Source organism: Bos indicus x Bos taurus, chromosome 24 (assembly GCF_003369695.1).
Source record: "Bos indicus x Bos taurus breed Angus x Brahman F1 hybrid chromosome 24, Bos_hybrid_MaternalHap_v2.0, whole genome shotgun sequence".
Classification (NCBI taxonomy): Eukaryota; Metazoa; Chordata; class Mammalia; order Artiodactyla; family Bovidae; genus Bos; species Bos indicus x Bos taurus.
In genome coordinates, this window is record NC_040099.1 from 33,013,024 (window position 1) to 33,029,658 (window position 16,635).

At 43.0% G+C, this 16,635-nt stretch overlaps 1 protein-coding gene across 1 annotated transcript in view; it reads right to left on the reverse strand.

Annotated features, from left to right (window-relative positions):
- Nucleotides 1–16,635, reverse strand: part of LAMA3 (laminin subunit alpha 3) — a 250,109-nt gene that overhangs the window by 131,279 nt on the left and 102,195 nt on the right. The window contains exons 20-23 of the mRNA XM_027525882.1: nt 15,953–16,085; nt 13,697–13,839; nt 9,760–9,857; nt 9,105–9,258 (exon numbers count right to left, since the gene is read on the reverse strand). Coding sequence (XP_027381683.1) covers nt 9,105–9,258; nt 9,760–9,857; nt 13,697–13,839; nt 15,953–16,085 — 528 coding nt within the window. The remainder of the gene's footprint in view (nt 1–9,104; nt 9,259–9,759; nt 9,858–13,696; nt 13,840–15,952; nt 16,086–16,635) is intronic.

Sequence of the window (16,635 nt, forward strand, 5' to 3'; positions counted from 1 at the left end):
CTGGGCTGAGTGTGCGATTTCTGCGTGTAGCCCCCTCCCTCTCTCTATAAAAGCTCTTGCCCACTCACAGTCAGAGGGAGAAGCTGGCCTATGGACAGGAGTCTGTCCTCCCTGCCCCTCTTTTGCTGCTGCCAGCATCCAACATAAAGCAAACTTTCTTTTTCCCCCATCCTGGCCTCTTTGATGGCTTTTGAGCAGCAAGCGGCCGGACCTGGGTTTGGTATTATCACCCATATATTTGCCTTGTTTCTCAAGGCCAAAGATACTTTAAAACCTGAAGTAAAAAGGAATTTCCAATGGGTGATAAAAGGAACGGAAGTATGCCTCGATGGGCTACAAAGCTGAAAATATTCACTATCTGGTTCTTTACAGAAGAAGACGCCCAGCCGTGGCATGCCCTTGTGGTTAGGAGCCTGGAGTCTGGAATCACACTGCCTCCAGCTGTGTGACCTGGAGCAAGTTACTCAACATCTGTATGTCTCAGTATCTTCCTGTGTGAAAATGAGGATAACATAGTGCCCACCTCTTAAGATTATGAAGATTAAGTGAACTAATATGGGATGAGCTCTTCGAACTGTATCTGGCTTGTTGTAAGCCCTGTATAAGGGGCTTCCTTGGTGGTTCAGATGGTTAAAAATCTGTCTGTAATGCAGGAGACCTGGGTTCCATCCCTGGATTGGGAAGATCTCCTGCAGAAGGAAATGGCTACCCGTTTCAGTATTCTTGCCTGGAGAATCCCACGGACAGAAGAACATAGTGGACTACAGTCCATGGGGTTGCAAAGAGTCAGACACGACTGAGCGACTAACACACACACACACACTGTACAAACAATGATGATTATAATTGTGGTTATTGCTTTTTGCCATGACTTTTTTTTAACTCAGTAGTATTTGGTGTGCCATACAAACATACTTCACTCTTCTAATGTCTGCCCTTCCTCCCATTCCATAGTACGAATGTAAAGTCATTTATTTACCTAATCCCCTATTGATAGACATCTAGGTTATCTCTAATTTTTCCTAAAACATATAAGGCTATATGATCATGTATCTATATCTATATATATAAGTATATATTCATATTTATATCTATGGAAGAAAGGGAAAGTGTTAGGCGCTCAGTCATGTCTGACACTTTGTGACCCCGTGGACTGTAGCCCACCAGGCTCCTCTGTCCATGGGATTCTCCAGGCAAGAATACTGGAGTGAGTAGCCGTCTCTTCTCCAGGGAATCTTCCTGACCAAGGTATCAAACTCAGGCGGATTCTTTACTGAGCCACCAGGGAAGCCCGTTTATATCTATAGCTGGATCTATATCCTTTTGCTAGTATTTCTGTAAGATTCCTAGAAGTGGAATTAGAATCACTAGACCAAAATGTGGTGCACATTTAATTCCCGAGTCAGTATCAGAACTACATTCCTTAAGCAGTTTAACCCACTTCCGCCCATAAGCTCAGGCCCTGTCAAGCTTCACCACACTTAATTAAAATCCTCCTGCCTCTGGTCTTCAGGAAATTCACATCTGCTGTTCCTTCCACACAGCTCTGAACCACACACATGCTTATTTTTCACAGTGATTTTTCTATCACTTAAATAACAGAAAGACTTTCCTTCAGGAGAAAACGTAGATTATCCACACCACTTTCCCACTCGTTATACAGTGAAATACGATGCTGCCACTGGTCCACACGGAGAGGTAATTACCAACATCTCTCCCTTAGGATCTCCAAATGAGGGCTCATCTGTCTTCACCCCACCACGAAACACACAAGGCCAATGAGCTTTCTCCCAGGAGTTACTATCGGCTGCCAGGTCTATCATAGCACTCTATTATAAATTTCTATTACTCTTCCTACTCCAAGCCATATGGGTTGGCTTTTGGAAGACTTGGTAGGGTTTTGAATATATCTGATGACAGAAATGGGTTTTGAGAAGTCAGACAAAAAATGGAAAACAGAAACCCTTCTGTTTATCAGTTATTATCTTTGAAGGCTTCCCAGGTGGTGCAGTATAAAGTATCTTTCTGCCAATGCAGGAGATAAGTCTTAGCCACTAGATAAGTCTTAATCATCGCATCACCAGGGAACTCCCTGGGTTTGTGTATTTACCTGGGTGGTGAAGCCATTTACTTAGGGAACTCCTAAATGGAATTTGAGATCCCTCTGGGATGACAAACCTAAACAGCATGTCGAAAAGCAGAGACATCACTCTGCTGACAAAGGTCCGTATAGTCAAGGCTATGGTCTTCCCAGTTGTCACATATGGTTGTGAGAGCTAGACCATAAAGAAGGCAGAATATCAAAGAACGTCCCTTCAAAATGTACAGCTGGAAAAGACTCCTGAAAGTCCCTTGGACAGCAAGGAGATCATACCAGTCAATCTTAAAGGAGGTCAACCCAGAATATTCACTGGAAGGACTGATGCTGAAGCTGAAGCTCCAGTATTTTGGTCATGTGATGTGAATAGATGACTTATTGGAAAAGTCCCTGATGCTGGGAAAGATAAAGGGCAGAAGGAGAAGAGGGCGTCAGAGGACAAGGCAGCTGGATGGCATCACCGATGCAACGAACATGAACTTGGGCAAACTTTGGGAGACGGTGATGGACAGGGAGGCCTGGCGTGCTGCAGTCCATGGGGTCTCAAAGAGTCGAACACAGGTGTTGTTCAGTTGGGTGACTCAACAACAGCTGAGATACCTAAGAGTAATGCCATGAAGGAAGTGGGCTGTGCTACTCTGTATATACAATGGGAGGTGTGACTGCACATACCAATATGAGAATCATCTGTGTAGAACTGGTGCCTCACACAATAGACATGGAGAAGACTGCTTAGGGAGGGACTACAGAGTAAAAAGACAAGGGCTAAGACTGAGCCTCAAAAATTCTAACATTTAATGCATAGACAGGAGGGTAAGCCTAAAATGATAGTTTGAGGAAGCAGCCAGAGAGGTACAAAGAGACCCAGTGTGCTCCTAAATTTTGGAATTTAAATTCTGCTCTTAAATTCAAGACGAAAAGACTGTTTTTAAACAGAAGGAGTGTTCAACAAGTATTGAAAGCTGCTGAAAAGTTGAACAGATAAAGACTGGAAAATATCCACTGGACTTAGCAGAGCAACACTAGCACAATCACTGGAAATCCTGCTCCCCTCCCCACAAAAAAATATTAATGGGACTGGGAGGTGAAGTCAGACTGGTGTGGGTTGAGGTATGAATGGAAAGTAGAGAATTAGAAAGTGTGAGTCTAGACAATTCTTGGTTTTGAAGGGACAGAGAGTTATGGAGCAGTGGTTGAAGGACTGTGGGAAGGGGAAGTAGAGTTTTCATAAAAATAGGATGAAAGTGAAAGTCACTCAGTTGTGTCTGACTCCTTATAGTCCATGGAATTCTCCAGGCCAGAATACTGGAGTGGGTAGCTGTTCCCTTCCCTAGGGGATCTCCCTGACCCAGGAATCCAACCGGGGTCTCCTGCATTACAGGCAGATTCTTTACCAACTGAGCTATCAGGGAAGCAAAAACAGGACAGAACTTAGCATTTTTTTAATGTGGGATGACTTCCAGTTCAGATGGCACAGGAATTCATATTTGCTGTACCCCTTTCTCCAAGAGACAGCAACTATGGGTGTGTATTGGTCATAAAAAGGATTTTTTTGTTGTTTTGCAACCCTACAGTTGTGACTGTAGCCCACCTGGCTCCTCTGTCTGTGAAATTCTCCAGGCAAGAATACTGGAGGGGGTTGCCATGTCCCTCTCCAGGGGATCTTCCCATCCCAGGGATTGAACCCAGGTCTCCCATATCACAGGCGGATTCTTTACCGCCTGAGCCACCAAATAATGTTTTAATAGTAAAACAACAACAACAAAATAAATTTGGGATTAAAAGGAGACAGATGATGGAACATAAGTAAAAGAAAAACTTGAAATGGCACCAGGGCTGAAGTCACAGGCTTGTTGTTCTCCAGGCCAGAAGCAGGCCAGCAGTTCAGAATATGCAGCGTAAAGAGAACTTAAAATGCTTTATATGAGACAGGGGCCAGATCCAGGCTCATTTTTTGAAGCCAAAGGATGAGGGTTCCTTCACATCATGCAAAGCTGAAGAAGAAAAAAAAAAAATCACTGAAAACCTGCCATCTGGGTTTCAGCTTTATAAAAAAATGGTGGGATATGGAAAACAAAGATCAAAGATGAGGCCCAGGACCAAGAACTGAGTTAAGCACCCGAGGGCTCAGTGTCTGAATCTGTACTAGCCCCAGGACTACAATAATAGACGTTGGCATATTGTTATGCCTGGCTCTGGGCTAAGGGTACAGAGAACCAGACAGACAAGCCAAACTGAGATGGATGTAGGGAAAGAGGGAGAAGATAAAAACATCTCATTCAAAGTAAGCCAGTAAGCAAACAAAATAAGCCTCCACGACATAAAGAAATCTAACGTTAAGAAGAACAGTCAAGGGGACTTCCCTGGTGATCCGGTGGCTAAGACCTCATGCTCCCAATGTGGGGGCCTGGGTTTGATCCCTGGTGAGGGAACTAGATCCCACATGTGGCAACTCAGACCCAGCACAGCCAATAAATACATAAATATTTAGGAAAAACAGAATTTTTCTCTTTTTTTAAAAAAATACAGGCAATAATATATCATCAAGTGAAGACAAGTTTACCTCAGATGAAATAAACTTTATGAAAGTCTGATGAAGTTTTAAAATAAGTACACTGGTCCCTAATCCAGAACCCCCAAAGTCTGAAAAGGAAAACTTGTTTTCAAATGTGTTTGGTTACAAAACCTAACCTAACTCTAACCAGTCATCACTTGATGGTAAAATCTGACCTGAACTAACTCCATATATACTGTCTTCATGTATCTCCCTTGGTGTGTCTATTCATGCTTTTCATTGGAAAAATATTAACTTGTCTGACTACAAGGTGCTGTTCCAGAACCCCCTATTGACGTTATGTATGTACGTAAAATCTTATCTTTTTAAGATTTTAAAAATTCTGAATTCTGAACTATACCTTGCTCCAAAGATGTTGAGAAACTCAAAAAGATTAATGGAGTAACTCCTCTTTAAAAAGTAAATGAAGTTATGAAACAAAAATTGGCAAAGGAGAAACAAGAAAAAAGGAAATGTAAGACAGAGCTAGTAAGAAATCTTTTGAGATGAAAAGTACATGTTACATGGAATTGGGAGGCTGAATAAAATCTAGACTAGAGACAGTGAACTAGAACATTCGTGGATTCTAAGAGTCTCGAGGAAGTTACTCAGAAAGCAGTGCAAAGAGCCAAAGAAACATATAGATATTAAAGAGCAGTTAAGAGACAGATTGAGAGGCTCCAACATTCTTCCAGTCTGACTTCCAGAAAAGAAGATGAAAGGATTTGCAACAAAGTAATATCTGTAGCGGAGAAGGCAATGGCACCCCACTCCAGTACTCTTGCATGGAAAATCCCATGGATAGAGGAGCCTGGTGGGCCACAGTCCATGGGTCGCTAAGAGTTGGATATGACTGAGCGATTTCACTTTCACTTTTCACTTTCATGCACTGGAGAAGGAAATGGCAGCCCACTCCAGTGTTCTTGCCTGGAGAATCTCAGGGACGAGGGAGCCTGGTGGGCTGCCGTCTATGGGGTCACACAGAGTCAGACACGACTGAAGTGACTTAGCTGTAGAAGTGGCAATATCTGTAGAGATACTATCCAAAAGATTCCCAGGATAAAAGACATGACTCGTCACATGAAATTGCACTTTGAGTACTAAAATAATAAAAATAAATCTGCACCTCACATAAAAATGAAACTTCAGAACATCACAAAGTACATCCTGGAACTTCCGGTTAAACTTATAGGATGTAGCACACCTATTTACTGATCCTCCCTCTCAGAAATCCACAAAAATAAGGGTAAATATTTTTTGAATCATAAACCCACAAAGAAAAGAGAATAGAGAAGAGGAAAATAACAGACCAGAGACATGAAAAATTTGGAAGCTAGAATGCAATTGGATGTTAACTAATTGAATAGATCAAAAAAAGATGAAACGTGTGTGTGTGTGTGTGTGTAGGTTTGGGTTGGAGTTGAGGTTGCTGTTGTGGTTGGAGTTGGAAGAAAAAAAATCTAAGAAATCTCTCAAAACATAAAACAAGATAAGGCTATTGAAAAGGTGGGCTAAAGATAAAGAAATAACTTATCAAAGGAATAACTCAGGAAAGTTTCCCAGAGAAGTTTCTAGAGTAAAAAGGGCACCACAGCTGTTGGATTAGGCTACCTCTAGAAGAAGTGAGTCCCCCATCAATTCAAGTATTCAACAGAGGCTAAATGAATCAATATCTGACAAGGATAATGTATAAAGAATTTTTTCCAGGAAGAGAGATCAGATGACTCCTAAGACCTTCTCGAACTCTGTTGGGCTGCCCTGGTGACTCAGCGGTAGAGAATCGGACTGCCAATACAGGATTGGTCCCTGTGTCAGGAAGATCCCCTGCAGAAGGAAATGGCAACCCACTCCAGTATTCTTGTCTGGGAAATTCCGTGGACAGAGGTGCCTGGTGGACTACAATCCATGGGGTCAAAGAGTCCAACTCTAGCTACTAAACAACAACAACAAACACTGTTAGTCTCTGACTTTTAGCACAGTGATCTTAATGCTTCATTAATGCTGTGCAATAGAGCTTTCTGTGATGGCAAAATATTCTGTGATGTGTGCTGTCCAATACAATGGGCACTAGACGGATATAATTACCGAGAGCTTGAAATGTGGTTAGTGTACCCGAAGAACTGAATTTTTAGGTTTACTTAAGTTTCATTAATTAAAAAAAATATATACTGAATCAGACAGCATAAGTCTCCAGGCCTTCAGATAAAACAGTAAAAAAGGATTTTTAAATAAAACTGGACAGCTCAGGGCTGAGTTGTATGCATCATGCAAATAGAACAGCTCAGAGCTATGGCTCCAGGCTAAGTCAGAGGCAGGAACAGCTCCTGATGAATCATCAGCATTACTTTCTGGACATCAGCCCTTCCCAATTGTACCTCCCTGCTAAGTGGGGTACACACACACACACACACACACACACATCTGTGTATATGTGTATGCATGTATGTGCATCTGTATGCATACACACAGCAGGGACAGGGAGAGAGACAGTGGACTGAAGATTAGAACGGAGAGGAAGTAAGATCATTTTGTTTTTCCTGATGCATATTATTCTTTTAAATTAATTTTTATTGACGTATATTTGCTTTACAATGTTACGACAGTTTCTACTGTACAGCAAGGTAAATCAGCTATACCTATACATATATCCAGTACTTTGGCCACCTGATGCGAACAGCTGACTCATTAGAAAAGACCCTGATGCTGGGAAAGATTGAAGGCAGGAGGAGAAGGGGACGAAAGAGAAAGAGATGGTTGGATGGCATCACCGACTCAATAGATATGAGTTTGAGCAGGCTCCAGGAGATGGTGAAGGAAAGGGAAGCCTGGCGTGCTGCAGTCCATGAGGTCGCAAAAAGTCGGACACAACTAAGCGACTGAACAACAAATACATATGTCCTCTGTTTTTTGGATTTCTCTCCCATTTAGGTCACCACGGAACACTGAGGAGGGTTCCCTGAGCTGTACAGTGGGCTCGCATTAGTTATCTACTCTACATTGTTGTTTAGTCGCTCGGTCGTGTCCGACTCTTTTGTGACCCCATGGACTGTAGCCCACCAGGCTCCTCTGTTCATGGGGTTGCCCAGGCAAGAATACTGGAGTGGGTTGCCATTTCCTTTTCCAAGCGATCTTCCCACCCAGAGATCAAACCCGAGTCTCCTGCACTGCAGGCGGATTCTTTACTGCTGAGCGATTGGGGAAGTGATTATGTCAGTCCTAATCTCCCAATTCATCTCGTCCCCAACCCCCTTTCCCCTCTTGGTGTCCATAAGATTGTCCTCCATGTCTGTGTCTCTATTTCTGTTTTGCAAATATGATCATCTGTACCATTTTTATAGATTCCATATATATCCATGCATATTGTTTTTCTTATTATAACAAGTAGAAAGGAGAAGAGGGCAGCAGAGGATGAGATGGTTAGATAGCATCACCAACTCAATGGAAATGAACTTGGGCAAACTCCAGGAGAGAGTGGGGGACAGGAAAGCCTGGCATGCTTCAATCCATGGGGTCACAAAGAGTTGGACACGACTGGCTGACTGAACAACATACTTTTTTGGGTAAAAATAATAGTTGTAAAATAAAAACTCAAATAAAATAAAGACTAAACTTAAGAAATACCATCAAACTCCTACAACTTCTACCTTGAAAATGTTAGGAATGTAGTTTACAAAAAGATACACATCAAAATGGTGAGTGAGAATACTGCATATATTTTCATTTCATGGATTTAATCCCAGATGAACGTTTTCCTCAAGGGTACAAAACAGAGAACACTGTAAAAAGTAAGGAATGGAAACACTGTAGAGAAAGGTTTTGCTTTTTGTGTGTGAGTGTGTCTTCATTCTGAAGTAATGAGTTCTTATTGTTCATACACAGTACTTCTAACTCAAATCTTAAAACTGTACAGTCTTAAATTGTTTCGAGGCTCAAAGAACTCCTGGAAGAAAAGCAATGCCAAGACCTGTAGTAACCTGTCCTCTGAGCCAGGAAGGAGGTGCCTTTGGGTGTAGCAGTTCCAGAATCTGAGCTCAAGGAATTCAGCTGCTACGAATTGTCTAGCCCGAGGGGATGAGCAGTCAGTGAGCGTTGTATCCTTTTAGGGTGAGCTGTGTGATTTCTGGAGGCTTTGTAGAGAGATCGTGCCCCGAATCAGGGTGAACAGGATGCCCCCTTGTAAATCCAGAGAATCAAAAGGAAAAAATTCTGAGGTTGCTCGTGTTGCCCGCCATGAACAGAAAGTGATGGAAAACTAGCCCTCCCACGGCTCAGCGCGGTGGACTGCCCAGCCCCAGCCTGAACCAGAGAGCTCAGCACACCTTTAATTAACACCTCTGGGGAGGTCTTCCAGATTTACCTGAATATGAGATGCAATTGTGGCCAAGGGTTTTCAGCAGAAGGACAGGGAGGTGGTAAAATACCTGATAGAAAAACAAAAAAAGGCTGCCTCACCTCTCTTCCACTGAGGTCCGCCATGACTGGGTGTGCAGGGGTGGGCTGCCTCACCGCCAAGGGTCTCGGCTCCCCATCAAGCAGAAAGTGTCTGGCCTCGCAAGCCAGGGCACAGGGGAATCGGGTTACTGGCAAATGCTGGTAAAGCAAACAACTTCAACAACAACAACAAAATGCAACAGTTACAATGAGAACATAACACAGAGGATCAAAGTTCACCCCCAGGACTCTTATCCATCCCATGCATTCATTCATTCACTCATCACTCTTCAACAAACTCTTACTAAGTGCTTACTACAGGGACCATGCGATAAATTTTCATCTGCATGAGGAATGGGAGAAGCAGTGGTCCACAAACTCAGATTCATTGTAAGCTCTTCCCCTCACTAGATGCATGACCCTGAGCATATTACTTGGGCACACATCGCCACTTCCTCATGTAAGAGGGTGAGAGTCACTCTGAAGCCCTAGCTACAGGGTACAAAGTGCTTTGTGAGTCTTACATGAAACACAGTCACTGCCACAGAGAAAAGGCACAATTGAGTCATTAACCAGAGCATCCTGTGCAGTCATGATCCTGAGGGCTACTGAGAATCCTTGAACCCAAGGCTCCTGAGTTAGAAGACCCAATGATGCACCTGCTGCCCATACTAACTTCTCTTGGGGATGGCCCACGTGGGCACACGGCTCCGTGACTGGCAGCTGCAGCGAGGGGGCCTCATAGTAGTCCCTGGGGAGCAGCACCAGGTAGTCCTAGGAGATAAAGACCAAAACAATGAATACTCATTAGGAGGGCAGCCCTAAGTTAGTGTTAATGATAAAATAGCTGCACATACTAGCTAAATGAATAATAACCAGGTGAAGCACTCTAGTTAAATTCTCCATATCAACTGCTTTTTCTTTCTGCCCCCTGACTCATCAGAACACATCAAGCAACCTATGGTGGCTCAGACAGTAAAGAATCTGCCTGCAATGTGGGAGACCCAGGTTCAATTCCTGGGTCGAGAAGATCCCCTGGAGAAAGGAATGGCTACCCACTTCAGTATTCATGTCTGGAGAATTCCATGGACAGAGGAGCCTGGTGGGCTACAGTCCATGGGGTCACAAAGAGTCAGACAAAACTGAGTGACTAATACTTTCACTTCTTAAGCATCAGAGATAAGCGTTTCATGCAAACATTTTTATTTCCAAAGTTCAGGGAAGTTTTACCAGTTCTTCTGGGTTGTTAATAAACTCAGAACTAAAGATAATAATAAACTGTCCATTGAAAAGATGTTCTTTTGACATGCTGGTTGCCTTCATCCCTATAGGATCCAGAGTTGTAGATAATGTAGTCTGGCTTTTTACTCCTCCAGCAGAGCAACGCTCTCCTGGCTTCATGTAAAAAGTGATGTTTTGTGATCCTGGTGAATCATAGCCTGAACCTGGCCCACTGCCTGTCCTGGGACCAGAGAGGAAGAACATGTTCCACTGAGGTTGCCAAGTGGAGCCCACGGTGGGATTAGCAGAAGCAGCTCTTCAGAAAAGGCCAGAGGCTGGACTTCTGCCATCCTAGCATCCCTGCCTATCTGCCCAGGGAAGGAGGGGGAATGTTTGTCATAACAGTGAGAGACTCGTATACTGGCCACAAGGCTTTTCTCTCTTCACAGCCCTCAATTTGTCTATAACAAAGAAGTGGAGAATGTGTGGGAGAGAAAAAGTAGGGGCTCAGTGGTCTTAATACCTGAGTGGGTTTTAATGCAATTTTTTAAAAGTTTTGATTGAAGTATAGTTAATTTACAATGTTGTGTTAGTTCCTGGTATACAGCAAAGTGATTCAGTTATATATATGTACTTTCTATTATGATTTATTATAGGATATAGTTCCCTATGCTATACAGTAGGACCTGATTATCTATTTTATACACTGTAGCTTGTATCTGCTAATCTTAAACTTCTAATTTATCCCCCACTCCTCCCTTTCTCTTTTGGTGACCATAAGTTTGTTTCCAATGTCTGTGAGTCTGTTTTTATTTTATAAATAAGTTTATATGTATCATACTTTAAATTTCATATATAGGAGATACCATATGGTACTTGTCTTTCTCTTTCTGATTTACTTCACTTAGTATGATAATCTCTAGATCCATCCATGTTGCTACAAATGGCATTATTTCATTCTTTTCATGGCTGAGTAGTATCCCATTGTGGAGAAGGAAATGGCAACCCACTCCAGTATTCTTGCCTAGAGAATCCCGTGGACAGAGGAGCCTGGTAGGCTGCTGTCCATAGGGTCACACAGAGTTGGACACGACTGAAGCGACTGAGCCTGCATGCATGCATTGAAGAAGGAAATGGCAACCCACTCCAGTATTCTCACCTGGAGAATCCCAGGGACAGGGGAGCCTGGTGGGCTGCCCTCTATGGGGTCGCACAGAGTCGGACACGACTGAAACGACTTAGCAGCAGCAGCAGTATCCCATTGTGTATATATACACCACATCTTCCTTATCTATGTACCGGTTGATGGACATTTAGGTTCCTTCCATGTGCTGGCTATTGTAAATAATGTTGTTATAAAGATTTGGGTGCATGTACCTTTTCAAATTAGAGTTTTCTCTGGATACGTGCCCAGGAGTGAAACTGCTGGATCATATGGCTTCCCTGATAGCTCAGTTGGTAAAGAATCCGCCTGCAATGCAGGAGACCTGGGTTCTGTCCCTGGGTTGGGATGATCCCCTGGAGAAGGGAAAAGCTACCCACTCCAGTATTCTGGCCTGGAGAATTCCATGGACTCTATAGTCCAAGGGGTTGCAAGGAGTCGAACATGACTGAGCGATTTTCACTTTCACAGCAACTCCATTTTTAGCTTTTTAAGGACTCTCCATTCTGTTTTACACAGTGGTTGCACCAACTTACATTCCCACCAACAGTGTAGGAGGGTTCCCTTTTCCCCACACTCTCTCCATCAATTATTATTTGTAAAATTTTTAATGATGTCCATGCTGACCTGTGTGAGGTGATACCTCATTATAGCTGTGATTTGCATTTCTCCAATACTAATTTTTAAATGGTTATTGCTCTGTTAATAAGCTTTCCTTTGGCAGGGACCGTATTTCCCCATTACTTTATGGTCCCATAGATTCTAAAACAGTGAAGTTTGATAAGGCGTGCTCAATAAAATATTTCTAGAGAAAATGAGATGAGATCATAATATGGAAGCATACATATGAATTTTTGAGTCAGACATGACTTAGCAACTGAACAACAATAACATATGAATTATGACACAACTGCAGCGGCTAAACGTCATGAAGAATTTTCCATGCCTATGGCCTATGTAGTAATTTTTATCATGAACTTCTTCTTTCCATTAGTCCAACTTTGTATCCATTACTGGCCTCAATGGGATTTTCCTCCTCATTTCTACATCTGTGAAACATCCTTAAACTTTAGTAAAGCAACAAAGCTTTCTACTAAGAAGCACAAGAAAGGCAGGGACAGCTTAAGCCTTCACATTCTGTTGATAAGATCCTAGCTTTGGAAAGCACCATATGGACAAGCATGGTTCCTTCTGTGTGGGGCAGGTGGAGGGTTAAAGAACCTGCCTGAGATCTGTTCATTTAGCCAATCAAGAGTTGAGCCAGATGGAAAAGCTTTACATTTTCCACTCTGAGCACATGAAACCAAGAACTACCAAAGACTGTTTTGAAAAGACCTTGCTATAAGCAAAAGCAGACATCAAAGCAGAGATCTGAGAAGGTAGGTTTCATCCCTGGCCTCTCTGAGAAGGCAGGCTTCATCCCTGGCCTCTCTGGCAATTCTATTAAAGTGCAAGGATACAGCCCTTCCCCTGGCAAGGAGTTTTTTGTCCAGGGTAATCTGGTGATGCTATTACCACAGTCAACGCAGAAGGACACAGGAAGCCTGTCACAGAGAGGCACTGGCTTTTTGTCTCTCCCTTCTCTTTTCACCACCAAGAACTGGACTGATTTTAGCATCTTCTCTTCTTCTAGCTCCTTCTGATTCATTCTGCACGATTCCCAGAGAGGTTATCTTTTTTATCACCCTTCTGATTCATGATGAAAAATCCCAGAGAAATTTTTGAAAGGCTGGGACATAGGCTCATCAAGGTTTTACATTTATTTTGATACTGTTAAAATTTCATGAGTTCAATGTTTTTTTTTTTTTTTGCCTGTAAGAGACTGGCTGGAAGACTATAAAATCTATTTTGTTTCCCATATTATTATGCCTGGGCTTCCCTGATATCTCAGTGGTAAAGAACCACCTGCCAATGCAGGAGATGCAGCCTCGATCCCTGGGTTGGGAAAATCCACTGGAGAAGGGACTGGCAACCCACTCCAGTATTCTTGCCTGCCAAATCCCATGGACAGAGGAGCCTGGCGGGCTGCAGTCCATGGAATTGCAAAAGTCAGACAGGACTTAGCGACTGAACAACGTATATTGTTACGCCATGTAAGGACAAATGTCACCACAGGTTCCTATATCTAAAAGGGAATCAGCTATGATTCTTCTGTCTTCTGCTCACTGTGGTCGCTAAGGATGGACCATCTCTAAGAGGGGAAGAATCACCACTCAGAACCCCCTCTTACCAGCAGGACTCCCTCCACCTGAATGCAAGCAATCCACGTCCCTGGTACAATTGAAAACGGGTCTGCAAAACCATTTCCAGGTACAGTGACAAAGGCTGGCTCCTTACTCGGCTGGAATATGATCTCTTTGGTTTGAGCAGCACCTATCAGAAATGAAAAGAATTGCTTAGGGCATCTTTTGAGCAGTCAGTGTTCTGATTTTAGATATTCAACTTAAAACATTCAGTTTACATCTGAGAAACTTTCAGATGCTTCACTGATCATATGAACTGACCAGATTTACTGATCTTATCTTCAACAACAGCATGAATGCATATGCCTATGTATAAAACAGACTAGCAACATATTGATAAGATACTAGCAGTGGCTATCTATGCTGTGATTGTGAGTCATTTTAAAATTTATTACATATATGAAGACATGCAAACTGCTTAGAAAAGTTTGTTGTACATAGTAAGTATTCAATACATTACATAGATATTAAACTATTTTTCCCTTTTCTTTATATGTAATTGAATTTTTAAAATTTCTATTGATGTGTGCTCAACTGCTCAGTCGTTATCTGACTTTCTGCGATCCAATGGACTGTAGCCCACCAGGCCCCTCTATCCATGGGATTCTCCAGGCCAGAATAATGAAGTGGGTTGCCATGCCCTCCTCTAGGGGATGTTCCTGACCCAAGAATCAAACCTGTGTCTCTTAAGTCTCCTGCATTGGCAGGTGGGTTCTTTACCACTAGCGCCACCTGGAAAGCAGGTCACTAAAGAATATACAACTGGGCTCCTGACTCAGACGTGGGGGCTTAGGAAAGGTGTCCCAAAGCACAAGAAAACAAGCCAGCGGATTCTAACTGTTTGAGTTAACAGAGGACAAACTGCTGATGACGCTGTCACTGGGAAGGCAGTGGGTCCATAAGAGTTTGGGGTCTGAAGACTGGGGCTTGTCCACAGAGATCAGCTGTGTGCTTAGAAAATTTACTACACCTCTCAGCTGTTTCCACCTCAGCCCTCTTCAGTTCTCAAAATTCTCATCATGTAAGGAAATAGATGCTGGAGTTTTCTTGAAATAATAAAGCAAGCTTGCCAATCCGTCCTATTAGATACTCTGAATCAACCTCTGGGCTTCCCTGGTGGCTCAGTGGTAAATGACTGCCTGCCAGTGGAGGAAACACGGGTTCCAGCCCTGGGTGGAGAAGATCCCCTGGAGAAGGAAATGGCAACCCACTCCAGTATTCTTGCCTGGAGAATTTCATGGACAGGGAGACTAATGCGCTAGAGTCTATGCGGTCGCAAAGAGTCGGACATGACTTAGCAACTAAACAACAAGAAATCAACCTCCACCCTTGTAAGCTTGAATGACACAACATAGGAACATCATTTCTTACTCTAAGTCCCAATCTGTCGTGGATACTCAATGAAGACGCTTAAATTTCCATCCTAATAGATTTCCACTCGTGCCATTTTGTATTCCTGTGGAATTCATACTAGTATATTCCTGGAGTCTGTTTCCAGGACCAAGAGAAGCCCTCACCCCCTGCAGAACAGAGGTTCAGGCCTCATCTCTGACTGTGGTGGGAACTGCCCTCTGACTGGGCCCCTCCTCTGTCCTCAGGAGTCTCTCACCCCTAAATGAGATTGGCATGCTCCTTTCCGCAGCCCTCTTGGGCTTCATGCTTTGCCACATTCATCCTTTTTAAAGCATTTTATTTATTTATTTATATTTTGGCCATGCCACACCGCGAGTGGGATCTTAGTTCCCTGACTAGGGATTGAACCCTGTCCCCCGCAGCGGAAGCGGAGTTTTAACCACTGGACCTCCAGGGAAGTCCCTACCACTTTCGTCTTAAAAACTCCTATCCTCACCCCTTTCTCCTTGAATTACTTGGTTTGCCTGAAACAATGGGAGAATTTAGGGCAGGAGGCCAAGGCCCCTCAAGTAACTCTGCAAAGTGACACCCAATTTACCTGAATGAGCTATAAATCAGCTTCACCCTGTGGTGATGTGATAATCCATGGGGTTCAGCCAGGGTTCACAGACTGTTATACTGATTTTTTTTAATGACAGTTAATAACAAATTTAACAGCACAACTTAAACATGCAAAACGTTTAGAGACAGAAAAGGTACAAAGGACAGACCATAAGGGTCCCGATCATTGCAGTCTTCATGTTTTCGGAAAAGATCAACTTTGCGAAAATTGGAGAAACTGTTTCACTAATAAATCACTTCATCCAAAAGCGGCTTGAAAATTTACTCACCTGCCTTAGCCCAGGATGGATAAATAGTTATACGACCAGATACTGCTTCAGTTCCAGGGTTCATATATCTTAGAACAACATGAAACAAGGAGAGACTTGACTTCCCCACATTTAACATGATTCTCACTTCATTCTGAAAAATACCAAAAACCCATAAAGTATAGAAGAGACAACTGGTTAAAAGAAATGTTAGCCAAACAGTGACGTTATTCAAAAGTTTCACTACTGGGCTTCACTATACACACCCACACCCACACACACACTCAAATAACACCACATGCACACCCACTCAACAAGCACCAAGTGACTAACTCTGTGAAAGATGAAAACAGGCAAGTCAGCCAATCAATTAAAATCACTTACAATTAAAGTCACAGTGAAAACACACTCCCCTCAGCAACCAAGCTCCTCTTTTGACCTTTTAGCAATCAGGCTTACAGAGCAGAAGGTTAGATGAATTAGTTTAGGAAAAGCCACAATGACAGGGGCAACCACCACTGGCTGGGAGAAATAAAGACAGAAGAGAAGGAAAAGAAAGTATGTTAGAGACCACCACCAGCCCCATCAGGAAGAGACAACTCCGGAGTCTACTTCACATACATAACACTTGAAACAGTCACAGAAACCAGTGGAGGCTAAGAAGAGGTTGTGGAAAAGTGAGGGTTGCTCAGTCGTGTCTGACT